Source organism: Lissotriton vulgaris, chromosome 1_1, assembly GCF_964263255.1.
Source record: "Lissotriton vulgaris chromosome 1_1, aLisVul1.2, whole genome shotgun sequence".
Taxonomy (NCBI): Eukaryota; Metazoa; Chordata; class Amphibia; order Caudata; family Salamandridae; genus Lissotriton; species Lissotriton vulgaris.
This window is the reverse complement of record NC_141685.1, coordinates 1,813,592,056-1,813,605,823: the sequence shown is the minus strand read 5'-3', so window position 1 is coordinate 1,813,605,823 and position 13,768 is coordinate 1,813,592,056. Positions and strand designations below refer to the sequence as shown.

Sequence of the window (13,768 nt, the reverse complement as noted above, 5' to 3'; positions counted from 1 at the left end):
GACTCCATTCCTTCCAACAATTAAATATTGACTTCTTTACGTCAGAATCTAAACCACCATTAGGAGAATTTACATGACCCAAAAATGCATCTATCGCATGGTCCCTGCACACCTCAAAAACAAAGCACAATGGAACACAACTGGAATCACCCTACACTTAACAGTCAACAATGTGTAATGTCCAAGAACCCTCTCTACGTCGATAGGATACTAGTAAACAACAGGGGCTCATCTGGGAATTCTTAGCAAATCTGAAAACATCTTATAGGTAAGTAGCATTAGTTAAAAGGTATGCTTTCTGCATGAGTCAAGATCACTGATCTCTGTATAGTAAATCAACTGATAACAATTCAGTTAAGAAAATAATATTTGGCTGAACTATGATTAAAGAAAAGTATTGATGACATTCATACAGTATAAACAACGAAAGCTCATGATCATTCAGTGCTTGGATAGAAGTGGTGCGAAGGTTACATTTTTAAATAGTTCAAGTTCAAACAACTTTATTTCGGTCAGTATGACCTAAAAATTACAACACAATACATACAAGATAATTTAAAAGATTACATCAGAAAAACAGTCACATACATTTAAAAAAGGAATCAGTATAAAAATCTCTAAGAGTAATTACGAACGGGGGACAAAGGTCACTTCAAGGTGCATAGAGCGAATAAATAAATAAATAAATTAGATAAAAAAGGATCATAAAAGGAATAACCAACATTATTCCCATATGTCAATAAATGTTATCCTTACACTGGCTTCCCCAGGTCTACAAATCACTCCTATACAGAGGTTTTTAGTGGGTTTTGATGACATAAACTAACAGATTACCATTTCCTTGCAGCCAGACAACCACTGCCAGTGACTATTTTCATTCTAGTCTAATCATAAAAAGAAATTTTGTGTAAAATATCGGAGCCAACCCCTGGGTGGTGTTATTCCCAGCTATTAGAATATGATTAATATTATTCGACCCCGGTGGCGTACTGCAGCATCTTAAACTAATTTCATGAAAATCCTACAATTAAACCACATAGAAAATAGGAAGCCTGCAACTGAGTTAACGATTGGTATACTGGTGTCATACTTCAGTATCATGAACGCCTCTGAGCACCGCCTGCTTCCAAGCTTCCTACAAATCTGCACCAACCAACGTCTCCTCGCTTTATCGTAGCCAGGACAGCTAAAGAAGACGTGGAGTACAGATTCTTTGGGACAATCGCATGCCGGGCAATTCACAGCTTGCAAACCCTTCCATTTAGATGTAAAAGAACGGAGAGGGAGGGCCCCATGCCTGAATTGTAGAGAAAGCTTTCTACCAGCTACAGGTTTGATGACATCTAGAGCCTGCTCAAAGCATAATGTATCTTTGATTTCGAAAAAAACAGATGTTAGCTTGCCTATATGAGGGCAGCTGTGGAATTGAGCCAATCTATACTCCAAAAAATGGGCCTTCAATTCTTTTCTTGTGATTGATAAACATTTAGACTCAGGAGCAGCCCAAAAATCCCCAAACCCCATACTGGTTAACATAAGTTTGATATGAGCTAACCACGGCAATTTAGCAGCACTCCACAGGTTCATTACTTCTAGCAGTTCCTCCCTATATGATAGAAGATCAGGGGTAGTCCACAGGCGACGCCAATACATTAAAGGTTTAAGATTCAGTACGTCTGCAATCGCCATTATCCCCAGATCTAATCAGAGCGGGATTACTGGAGTGCTCCGTGGGGTCTTAACAACTGTCCAAGAAAGTGATTTTCGACCTGCGATAAATTCTCAAATTAGGAGTGGCCCCATAATTCAGCGCCATAAAGCGCACCTCCCCAGGCTTGGGCCCTGTATATTTCAATTGCTGGGCAGACCGGTCTCTGACTAGACTTGCAGATGACTCTCATGATGCCACCTGATGATTGTGCCAGTTTAAAGAATGATTTGATAATGTAGGCCCCTCAATCCATGGTTTCTGTGATGGTGATGCCGAGATAAATAAAGGAGGATACTCTCTCAAGAGGTTTACCATTTAATAAGGGGTTAGGACGTGTACTTTTTAGACAATTAAACACCATAAATTTGGTTTTCTGTAGATTAATTTCTAAACCTCTTTCGCTACAGAAAACTTCAAATTTATTAAGAACCCTTTGTATGGAGATTTGGATACTAATAAAGTATCATCGGCAAACATTATTGCCGGGATTAAACGGGAGGCTAATTTAAGGGCCTCGAGGTCTTTTTCTGCTAGCAGGGAGTCTAATAAGCCATTGATGTATAGGCTAAATAAATAGATATAGAATGAAACAAGTAGCAAGCAGTGAGTTCAGTGTAACCACACAAACAGTCAAGAAACTATACACCTTGAACATTACAAACAAACTGTTAACCCAATCAAGAGTTTATTATTCCACTCATAAAGTCAATGTTTCGACACTCAGTAGTATAGCATTTGTGGGTCATCATAGGGACAATATAAGTATTTTGAGCATATTTTCCTTTACGGTGTTTGTTCTTTGTAATGGTAAAATCATCAAGGGTACAAGGTCCATAAGGAGAACCACAGTAAAACATCAGGGGAACTGTAAATGCCATAGAATTACGGCGCGAGGAGGAGGAATAACACCAACCATATGTGCTTCAGCATCCTCTACAGAGAAACTGCAACAGTCAGTGTCTGGACACGTTCTGCAAGCAAGGACCTTCATATGAATCAGTTTGCAGAGGTGTTGTTATATCATTCCCATTCACCTTGCTACTAGGTTAGACAGTGTGATGACCATTAGTGATTTGCATTTTCCGTTCTTTGGGAGAGCTTTAGGAACATTTGCTAGTGGATGCATTATTATTAGATAATGTTAGCCAGTGAACAGTCATGGAAAAAGTGCTGAATCCAGGGAGAGCCTCTAAAATACGACTTATTTGACTTTTGTTTAGAGTGGCTCAGGATATGTAAGCACCCAATGCAAGAGTTTGAAAAAATCTTCTTGTATTTTTGTAGACGTTGGTGTTAATTTTTATGTATATTGCTATGAGCCAAAAACAGGTAAATAAAATATGAAACTGCTATGAGTTGCCTGTGTCTAAGGATCTAAATAATTTATTTCTAATGGCAATTACATGCGAGACACTGTCAGGCCAAAAATGTCATGCTTCCCAGAAGACTTCTATGGTTCCCGGGATTGTTGGTATCTTCCAACAGGCTATTCTCTTTGCAAGACTAAATATATGCTGTGCTCAATTGGAGAGCTATAAGGCAATGAGGTTCTTGTCATCAGGTGATGTCCTCACTGTGTGGGTCTCAATACGTGTAGGTTTATTTCTGTCTTGTATTATTCTGTTAGTTGTGATATAAATTGACATTCAGAGTTGACTCGCAAACTTTTAAAAATAAAAAAACTCCTTTACCAACAGATTGGGGAAAAATTCTATAATTCTCTCTCGGGGTCCAGGAATCAAAAGTCTTGTAGCAGACCGCTGAAGCATGCAGAGATACTTACAGGTGTTCAGACATTTGCCCTCTAAATCTTCTCATACTGGCAGACAACCCACCATAATGTATAATGTCAAAAAATTAACACAAAGCCATGAAGTTCTTTCCTCGCTTTTTGGAGGAAATCAAGATGTACTACTGGGCTGCGGAGAATACATTACCCCAAATGCACAGGTGGATTTCCCAAGCATGGAAATAAGGAAATCATTGCTGGGAGACAGCTTGGTCATGCAGTGTCCGAAGAACTATCCGGTGCTCTATATTTTCGCAGCTTTAGAACCTCCAAGTATTAACTGTTCTGTTTCAGTTTGGTGGTGGCACACTTTTCTTTGGGGCCCTGGTTAAAAGCTTCAGAACCAGTTTACTTTGCCAGATGCATTTTATCCCATGTCTCCAGAATGCAAGTGAGCGTAGAAGATCAAGGATTGCAGTGTCACAATGATCCTGGTAATCCCATAAAGAATTAGTGATTGCTGGCTCCCTGATTTACATGTCTTTCTAAACTATAATCAAGTATCTTATTGACTAGGATCTCTTGCCTCACTACCAGTGGGATGTGTGCACCTGACTGGTAAAGTTATAGATGTCATCAGGAAGGCCAGAGGCCTTCTGCCAGGAGAAGGGAAGATTGTTAAATTAGAACAATCTCCTCGTTGGTGTTAGCAAATTTATCAACATATGATTTTAAAACTATTTATGTGTTGTTAAATATCATAAGATGCGCAGAACTGATGATTTATTAGATTTACTTTTTAACAATAAGAATGACTAATGCATATTAGATTATATTGAAATCATACATTTTAATGATTATCTTTTTATTAGATATAAATATATATTCATAACAATATGTTTCTGTGTATGAATAAATAACTGAGATATCCCCAGGTATTTACATTGGTATGCTGAGGCAATACTTGCTATCATCACTGATAAATATTCACTTTAAGTTTTATGTCAAGTTGTAGCTCTAATTCAGACAAACGTGATCTTGAGTAAGATACTTTGTATTGCTGTTCTTTGTCAATGATTAATTAGCAATACATACTTATTGATTATCATATACAAAAACCACTGTATGATGTAGAAAAAATGTGGTACCATCAGAGTTTTGATGACTGTTTGTACACTGTGTTTTTTTTACAGGTGAAAGACCTTTTGGATTCTTTTGGTATTTCCTATCTTTCTGTTGAGATGGACAAAGAGGGTAAGATACCACTGGTTGAAATGTCCAGTTCTTCTTTGTAAATTGATGTTAAATGTTGACCAGAGGTCTATGCTTGGGCAGGTTGGTTACCTTTATAAGTGTTTAGTGGAATACTTAATTTAATCTTAGTCACTGGTGATTACACTGGGCTGCATTCCAGTCTATCATTTGTGTGTTAAATGTGCCACAATAGACAGAGGCCAACCATATGGTCCCAGGGTAGTGTGTCAGAATATCGTGTACAGGAATAGTGTGACATATATACTGTGCCCCGAGTATTGTTTACAAAAATATCACCTCTTTGGATGTACATTTTAATTATTAACTCTAATGGACAATGTGTTTGTAGATGAAAGTTAGGAGGACACAATACTTATATCAGATGATTTTCTGACAACAATATTCTGATCAGTAGTGTCTGGCACCGATTGGGGGTTGCGGTGCAAGCCAGGAAATGTGATTTTTTTTTTTTAAATCTACCTCCTCAACGCTCTCTCCCTCGTCGTCTCAGTCTCTCTGAGGCCGCAGCCAGGCTCCCTGCCCTAAGCTAATCACAACGCTGCAATGCAGCATTGTGATTGGTCTGATTGCCGTGGATCAGTGCTCAGCCAGGATATGGGGGCCTGGGCAGGTTCTCCATTCAGGCTGTAATGCAGCCTGAATGGAGAACATGCGGAGGGCGCATGACTGTTTGACCGCCCCATGAGGACCGGCCAAACAGCCATTGGGCAGTTGGAGTGGGCAAACCACTCCTCTCCTGCTCTGAGAGCAGAGCAGCCCTGCATGCCCTGCCAAGCTCTGCTGCAGGAACAAATACATTGATAATAACCTTGAGTTACTATCATTTTATTGTTCTTGCTCCTCCGCCTTAGCGGAGGAGCTGCCACTGATTCTGATACCACAGCTCTCCAGGGGGAACTGTCTAGTCCAAACTGCAAGGCCGTGTCCCAAAGAACAGGAACACAAGCAACTTGAATGCTAGGCACAGTGGTCTATGGCACCCACATCTGGGCATACCTTTCACACTCTTTAGTTTTTCTCACTGAACATTGCCTATATTGTCAGGAACTAGCACAGGGGTGTCAAATATATGGGCCACATGTATTATGCATTTACTGATCTCAAATGGCCGAATTCATAAAATCAGGCCGTTTGCGACCGGTCAAATGCATGTTGGTATGTATGAATTTCAATTTGCGATTTGGTAACGTTACCGAATCGCAGTTTGGAATTGCGAATACATACTGATTCGGTATTAGAAAGGGGCGTGTTTAGGGCGTCCTTTCCTTATACCGAATTGCAGCAGTATATAAGACTGTTTTGTACCAAAATGCAGTAGCAAAACAATTGTATTTTACCACCTTCTTAAAGTAGGTGGTAACCCATTCGCAAAGTCAAGTCAAGTCAAAGGATTTATATAGCGCACTACATACCCAGAGGGTCTCAAGGCGCTTATGGAGGGGTGGGGAATTACTTGTCAAATATCCACGTTTTAAGTTGCTTTCTGAATGCTAGGTGGTTCTGGGTAAGGCGAAGGTAAGTGGGAAGTGAGTTCCAGGTTTTAGCTGCCAGGTAGGAGAAGGATCTACCTCCCATGGTGGTCTTGTTGATGCGAGGTACAGTGGCAAGGGCTTGGTTGGAAGAACGAAGCTGGCGGGAGGGGGTGTAGAAGGACAGTCGTGTGTTGAGGCATTCTGGTCCGATTTCGTAGAGTGCTTTGTGTGCGTGGGTTAGGAGCCGGAAAGTGATCCTTTTATTGACGAGAAGCCAGTGGAGGTTTTTCAGGTGACCAGAGATATGTTCTTTGCGCGGGATGTCTAATATGAGCCTGGCTGAGGCGTTTTGGATTTGTTGGAGTTTTTTCTGGAGTTTAGCGGTAGTCCCGGCGTAGAGGGTGTTTCCATAGTCCACTCAGCTCGTGACCAGAGCATGGGTGACCGTTTTCCTAGTTTCGGTGGGGATCCAACGAAATATTTTTTTGAGCATGCGAAGAATGTTGAAGCAGGATGAGGAGACGGCGTTGACTTGTCTGTTCATTGAAAGTGAGGAATCCAGGATGACGCCCAGGTTCCGTGCGTGGTCTGTCGGGATGGGTGCTTTTCCAAGGGCTTCTGGCCACCAAGAGTCGTCCCATGCGGAGGGGGAGGTACCTAAGATGAGGACTTCTGTTTTATTAGAGTTCAGTTTCAGACGGCTGTGTTTCATCCATTCGGCTACTTCTTTCATTCCTTCGTGTAGGTTAGTTTTGGCGGTGCTAGGGTCATTGGTGAGTGATAGGATCAGTTGAGTGTCATCCGCGTAGGAGATGACGTTGAGGTTGTGTTGGCGGGCGATGGCCGCGAGGGGGCTCATGTATACGTTGAAAAGGGTGGGGCTGAGTGAAGATCCTTGTGGTACGCCGCAGATGACTTCAGTGGCCTCTGACTTGAATGGTGGGAGGCGGACTTTCTGGGTTCTTCCGGTGAGGAACGAGGTGATCCATTCCAGTGCTTTTCCTTGGATTCCGATGTTTCTGAGGCGCTGTAGAAGGGTGCTATGGCAGACTGTGTCAAAGGCTGCGGAGAGGTCGAGGAGGATGAGGGCGACTGTGTCTCCATTGTCCAGTAGAGTTCGAATGTCGTCTGTTGCTGCGATGAGGGCGGTCTCAGTGCTGTGTTTTGCTCGGAAGCCGGACTGTGAGGAGTCGAGGGATTTGTTGGCTTCGAGGAAGGCGGCGAGCTGGTTGTTGACAGCTTTCTCGATGACTTTGGCCGGGAATGGAAGGAGCGAGATGGGGCGGTAATTTTTGAGTTCGGTGGGGTCCGCTGTGGGTTTTTTCAGGAGGGCGCTGAGTTCAGCGTGTTTCCAGCTTTCCGGGAAGGTGGCGTATTTGAAGGAGCAGTTGATGACGTCTCGGAGGTGCGGTGCTATGATGGAGTCCTCAAGGGACCCTTTCGCCTTTGGGAAGGGTAGTGAAAATGTTTTGTTCAGAGCAGGCAGTAGTCCTTTCCACATTCGCAAATGGGAACGGGTCCTCAAGGGACCATTTCCCCTTTGGTGATGGTAGCGAAAAATATTTTTTCAAAGCAGGCAGTGGTCCATTACTGCCTGCTCTTAAAAAATGAAAAGCAAAATTTTTCTTTTTCTTTTCTAAATGCAAGTCATTCTCCTTTAAGGAAAATGGACTGCATTTAAAAAAAATTATTGCTTTATTTAAAAGCAATCACGGACATTGTGGTCTGGTGACCCAATGGGTCGCAAATTGCGACCTACCTCAATAATATTCATGAGGTAGGTCGATTTGTGACCCACTCAGAATTGCTAAATGAAACTTATGGAGTTTCATACATTAGGAATAGCCATTACCTAATTGCGATTCACAGAAAATTGCAATTAGGCACTCGCTATTTCCATTATTGATACATGTGGCCCTACGTTCAGAAAGATCCATCTTACATTTTCAGCATCACTACTGATCACTTACATTGTTTTTTTCTGATTCACTCTATGTAAATACATTTTATGTGGATACCATGACATGTTGGCATGGATACAGCGCTTCAACTTTGGACCACTCTTAGTTCTATTTAAGCTAGTGAGATTCAGAGGACATAAAGTTGGGTTTGTGTAACTTTTGATTTTAGTGTGTCGCCTGTTTATGCTGTTCTGATGTTTCTGCAACTGGATTCACTGACCGGAGTAGAAAAGTGCAGCGAGAAGTGTGCCTCTGCAGTTCGGTGTGTTCTTGCTTGCTTTTTCAAAGACGGATCACTGAAATAATATCGAGAGACAGAATATCAACCATCAAGAATATCATTGACAAAATATCGACTGGCAAAATATCGAGTCTCTATCTACAAACAGGTAAGTACAAAAATATCGAGTTAAAATTATCGTTTACAAAAATATAGTTTTAAAAAAATATCGACTTTACTAAAAACAATGTTAAATTAAATTAATATTAAAAATTAATTACTAAAATATAATTAAAATACTTAAATTAACTTATAATAATTAAATAATTAATGAAAGTAAATCAAAAATTTTTTTTAATTCATATTTCTTAAAACATATATATATAGTAACAAAATATAATTAAATAATAGCCAATATTATTAACGTACAATAACAAAAGTGTAACAATTACTATTCCCACTCCAAAGAGTGCAAACATAGGGTAAGCGTTGGATAGCGTAAGGGTAAAAATTACTATTCCCACTCCAAAGAGTGCAACAGTAGGGAAAGCGTTGGATAGCGTAAGGGTAAAAATTACTATTCCCACTCCAAAGAGTGCAACAGTAGGGAAAGCGTTGGATAGCGTAAGGGTAAAAATTACTATTCCCACTCCAAAGAGTGCAACAGTAGAGAAAGCATTGAATAGCGTAGGGGGTAAAAATTACTATTCTCACTCCAGTGGTTGCAACAGTAGGGAAAGCGTTGGATAGCGTAGGGGTTAAAATTACTATTCCCACTCCAAAGAGTGCAACAGTAGGGAAAGCGTTGGATAGCGTAGGGGTTAAAATTACTATTCCCACTCCAGTGGGTGCAACAGTAGGGAAAGCGTTGGATAGCGTAGGGGTTAAAATGACTATTCCCACTCCAGTGGGTGCAACAGTAGGGAAAGTGTTGGATAGCGTAGGGGTTAAAATTACTATTTCCACTCCAGTGGGTGCAACAGTAGGGAAAGCGTTGGATAGCGTAGGGGTAAAAATTACTATTCCCACTCCAAAGAGTGCAACAGTAGGGAAAGCGTTGGATAGCGTAGGGGTAAAAACTACTATTCCCACTCCAGTGGGTGCAACAGTAGGGAAAGCGTTGGATAGCGTAGGGTTTAAAATTACTATTCCCACTCCAGTGGGTGCAACTGTAGGGAAAGTGTTGGATAGCGTAGGGGTTAAAATTACTATTCCCACTCCAGTGGGTGCAACAGTAGGGAAAGCGTTGGATAGCGTAGGGGTAAAAATGACTATTCCCACTCCAAAGAGTGCAACAGTAGGGAAAGCATTGGATAGCGTAGGGGTTAAAATTACTATTCCCACTCCAGTGGGTGCAACAGTAGGGAAAGCGTTGGATAGCGTAGGGGTTATAATTACTATTCCCACTCCAGTGGGTGCAACAGTAGGGAAAGCGTTGGATAGCGTAGGGGTTAAAATTACTATTCCCACTCCAGTGGGTGCAACAGTAGGGAAAGTGTTGGATAGCGTAGGGGTTAAAATTATTATTCCCACTCCAAAGAGTGCAACAGTAGGGAAAGCGTTGGATAGCGTAGGGGTAAAAATTACTATTCCCACTCCAAAGAGTGCAACAGTAGGGAAAGCGTTGATTAGCGTAAGGGTAAAAATTAATATTTCCACTCCAAAGAGTGCAACAGTAGAGAAAGCATTGGATAGCGTAGGGGTAAAAATTACTATTCTCACTCCAGTGGTTGCAACAGTAGGGAAAGCGTTGGATAGCGTAGGGGTTAAAATTACTATTCCCACTCCAAAGAGTGCAACAGTAGGGAAAGCGTTGGATAGCGTAGGGGTTAAAATTACTATTCCCACTCCAGTGGGTGCAACAGTAGGGAAAGCGTTGGATAGCGTAGGAGTTAAAATGACTATTCCCATTCCAGTGGGTGCAACAGTAGGGAAAGTGTTGGATAGCGTAGGGGGTAAAATTACTATTCCCACTCCAGTGGGTGCAACAGTAGGGAAAGCGTTGGATAGCGTAGGGGTAACAATTACTATTCCCACTCCAAAGAGTGCAACAGTAGGGAAAGCGTTGTATAGCGTAGGGGTTAAAATTACTCTTCCCACTCCAGTGGGTGCAACAGTAGGGAAAGCGTTGGATAGCGTAGGGGTTAAAATTACTATTCCCACTCCAGTGGGTGCAACTGTAGGGAAAGTGTTGGATAGCGTAGGGGTTAAAATTACTATTCCCACTCCAGTGGGTGCAACAGTAGGGAAAGCGTTGGATAGCGTAGGGGTAAAAATTACTATTCCCACTCCAAAGAGTGCAACAGTAGGGAAAGCGTTGGATAGCGTAGGGGTTAAAATTACTATTCCCACTCCAGTGGGTGCAACAGTAGGGAAAGGGTTGGATAGCGTAGGGGTTATAATTACTATTCCCACTCCAGTGGGTGCAACAGTAGGGAAAGCGTTGGATAGCGTAGGGGTTAAAATTACTATTCCAACTCCAGTGGGTGCAACAGTAGAGAAAGTGTTGGATAGCGTAGGGGTTAAAATTACTATTCCCACTCCAAAGAGTGCAACAGTAGGGAAAGTGTTGGATAGCGTAGGGGTAAAAATTACTATTCCCACTTCAGTGGATGCAACAGTAGGGAAAGCGTTGGATAGCGTAGGGGTTAAAATTACTATTCCCACTCCAGAGAATACAACATTAGGGAAAGTAAATATTTCATATATTATTCAAAAATCTAAAAATGAATATCTATTAATAATTAATTAAAAATAAATAAAAATGTTATCTAATATAATAATTAATATTTTTAAATTACTAATTAGCAATAATTATTTCAATTAATCACCTATTAATACAAATCAATTAAACATTAACAAATAATTAATTAATAATTACAAATTATTTGACAATTAATTCCAAATAAATAAATTTCAATTAATTGTATTCTTTAATTAATTATTAATAAATTACTTCCCACTCTATTCCCCTATAAACCCACAACTCGCTACAGAAATTAAATTAGTAAAATTTACATAATTACCAATTAATCAATAAATAAAAATTAACAATTATAATTAAATTAATTAACAAATATAAATTAATTAACAATTAATTACTAATTACTATCAATAAATAATTTTACATATTTAATTAATTATAATTAAATTACTTCCCACCCTATTCCCCTATAAACCCACAACCCGCTACAGAATTAAATTAGTAAAATTTACATAATTACCAATTAATCAATTAATAATAATTATTTTCCAATTACAATTAAATTAATTAACACATGTTAAATTAATTAACAATTAATGAAAAATTACTATCAATAAATAAATTTACATATTTAATTAATTATAATTAAATTACTTCCCACCCTATTCCTCTATAAACCCACAACCCGCTACAGAATTAAATTACGCAATAATTATAAAAACAAAATTTGTTAAATAAAATTATTTATAACATAAATACACACTTTTCACACATATTATAACATAAAAATACACTCTAAAAAATTATATATCAATAAAAAATCGATATTTTTAACTATCTATATTATATACTTCGATATTTTAACTATCTATATTTTTAACAGTCGATATTACTTCACTTACCTCAAAAACAATATTTTTGTTATCTATATTCTGTCCTGTCAATATTTTGTCCAGTCTATATTAAAAACTCGATATTATGTCCAATCGATATTTTGGACTCGATATTATGTCTGTGCACCTTCAAAGACATGGAGGGATGATGTCTTTATCACTCTCCACATATTTGGCCTAATATTAACATTGATAAGAGTAAAATTAGGTTCACTTTTGAGCATACATGTACATCATAAAGCCGCTAGAGACTGAAATGTGCGTGCTGCGACCGGGCTAGTAACTGCTGTCTGTTGTAGAATGAAGAATTAATAGATTACTGGGATACAACTTTGATTGCTCACCGAGGAAGGCTTTTTGTAGTCCGAAATGCATGGCCAGTAAACACATGTTGTGCTGAGGGAATTTCTGCAGTTTTACAAATGTTCAAATAGATTTTACCTGAAAGTGATTTATTTTATTTTTTTAAACAGCGTTTATATGGATTTTGATTAGCATGTGCATTAGCAAAACCTGAGAATGTCATTTATGGTTTGTGGTACATGAATCGCTGGACCATGCATTGGATGGGATAGTATTTACAGAGAGCGATTGATGCGCGGCTCACTGGACAGGAACAGCTAGGAACACCATGCCTGTAGGGACACCACTCGGAGCGAATGGTGAACTCACACATAAAATAATTTCCCCATCGGGATCTTGAATAATATGAATGTCTCACTTTAGCATTTTGATATAAAAGAACAAGTTACTTACCTTCAGTAACGCTTTTTCTGGTGGATACATTATCTGCCTGTGGATTCCTCACCTTTTGAATACTCCCTGTGCTACCATTCCATGGGAAAAATATTTGCTAACTCTCCCACGTCGACGAGGACGTCACAATGGACATGCTCCGCTTGCGGCACCGTATGACGTCAACGGAGCCACAAAAGGACCTCGTCGGCGTGCTGATGTCAGTTCCACCCATTTTTTCCATGCCACCGAGGCAAACGGGCAGACCGACACATTTTCAAATGTATACATAGCATATCAAATATATATATATATATATATATATACATAAGTAAAATCACAAATGCATGATAAATAAAGGCAAAGAGAAATAGCAAAGGAAAAGCATTTCTCATTATTAAAATATAAACATGATTAAAACAAAACATTTTTTGGTAGAAGCAGGTGGACAACGGGGAGGCGGGTGGGACCGCGAGGAATCCATAGGCAGATACTGTATCCACCAGAAAAAGTGTTACCGAAGGTAAGTAACTTGATCTTCTGATGGATACTTCTGCCTGTGGATTCCTCACCTTTTGAATAGATTCCCAAAGCCGTACCTTTCCTGGAGGAGGGTGTCTACCTGACTAGACCAACAAATCCTGTAAAACAGAGCGAGCAAAATGGCCATCCCTCCTAGCCTCAGAGTCCAAGCAGTAATGCTTTGCAAAGGTGTGGAGGGAGGCCCAAGTTGCTGCTTTACAGATAGCAAGAACAGGAACACCTTTAGCCAAAGCACAAGAAGTAGACTTAGCTCTGTTGGAATGAACTCTGATACCTTCAGCAGGGTCCTTCTTGGCCAGGGCGTAGCAAATCTTGATGCACAAGATAATCCACCTGGAAAGAGTCCTCTGGTACACAGCCTAGCCTTTCATTTTCCCCACATAGCCCACGAAGAGCTGATCGTCCAGCCTCAGATCTTTTGTCCTATCCAAATAAAAGCTGACAGCCCTCTTAGGGTCCAATGATGCAGTATCTCTTCCTCCTTGGAAGGGTGAGGGAGAGGATAGAATGTGGGTAAAGTAATGG

The 13,768-nt window shown here is 40.0% G+C and overlaps 1 protein-coding gene across 1 annotated transcript in view; it reads left to right on the top strand.

The window, feature by feature from the left end:
- Positions 1–13,768, top strand: part of TXNRD1 (thioredoxin reductase 1) — a 195,366-nt gene that overhangs the window by 56,068 nt on the left and 125,530 nt on the right. The window contains exon 3 of the mRNA XM_086919159.1: positions 4,634–4,694. Within this exon, the coding sequence (XP_086775285.1) occupies positions 4,634–4,694 (61 nt within the window). The remainder of the gene's footprint in view (positions 1–4,633; positions 4,695–13,768) is intronic.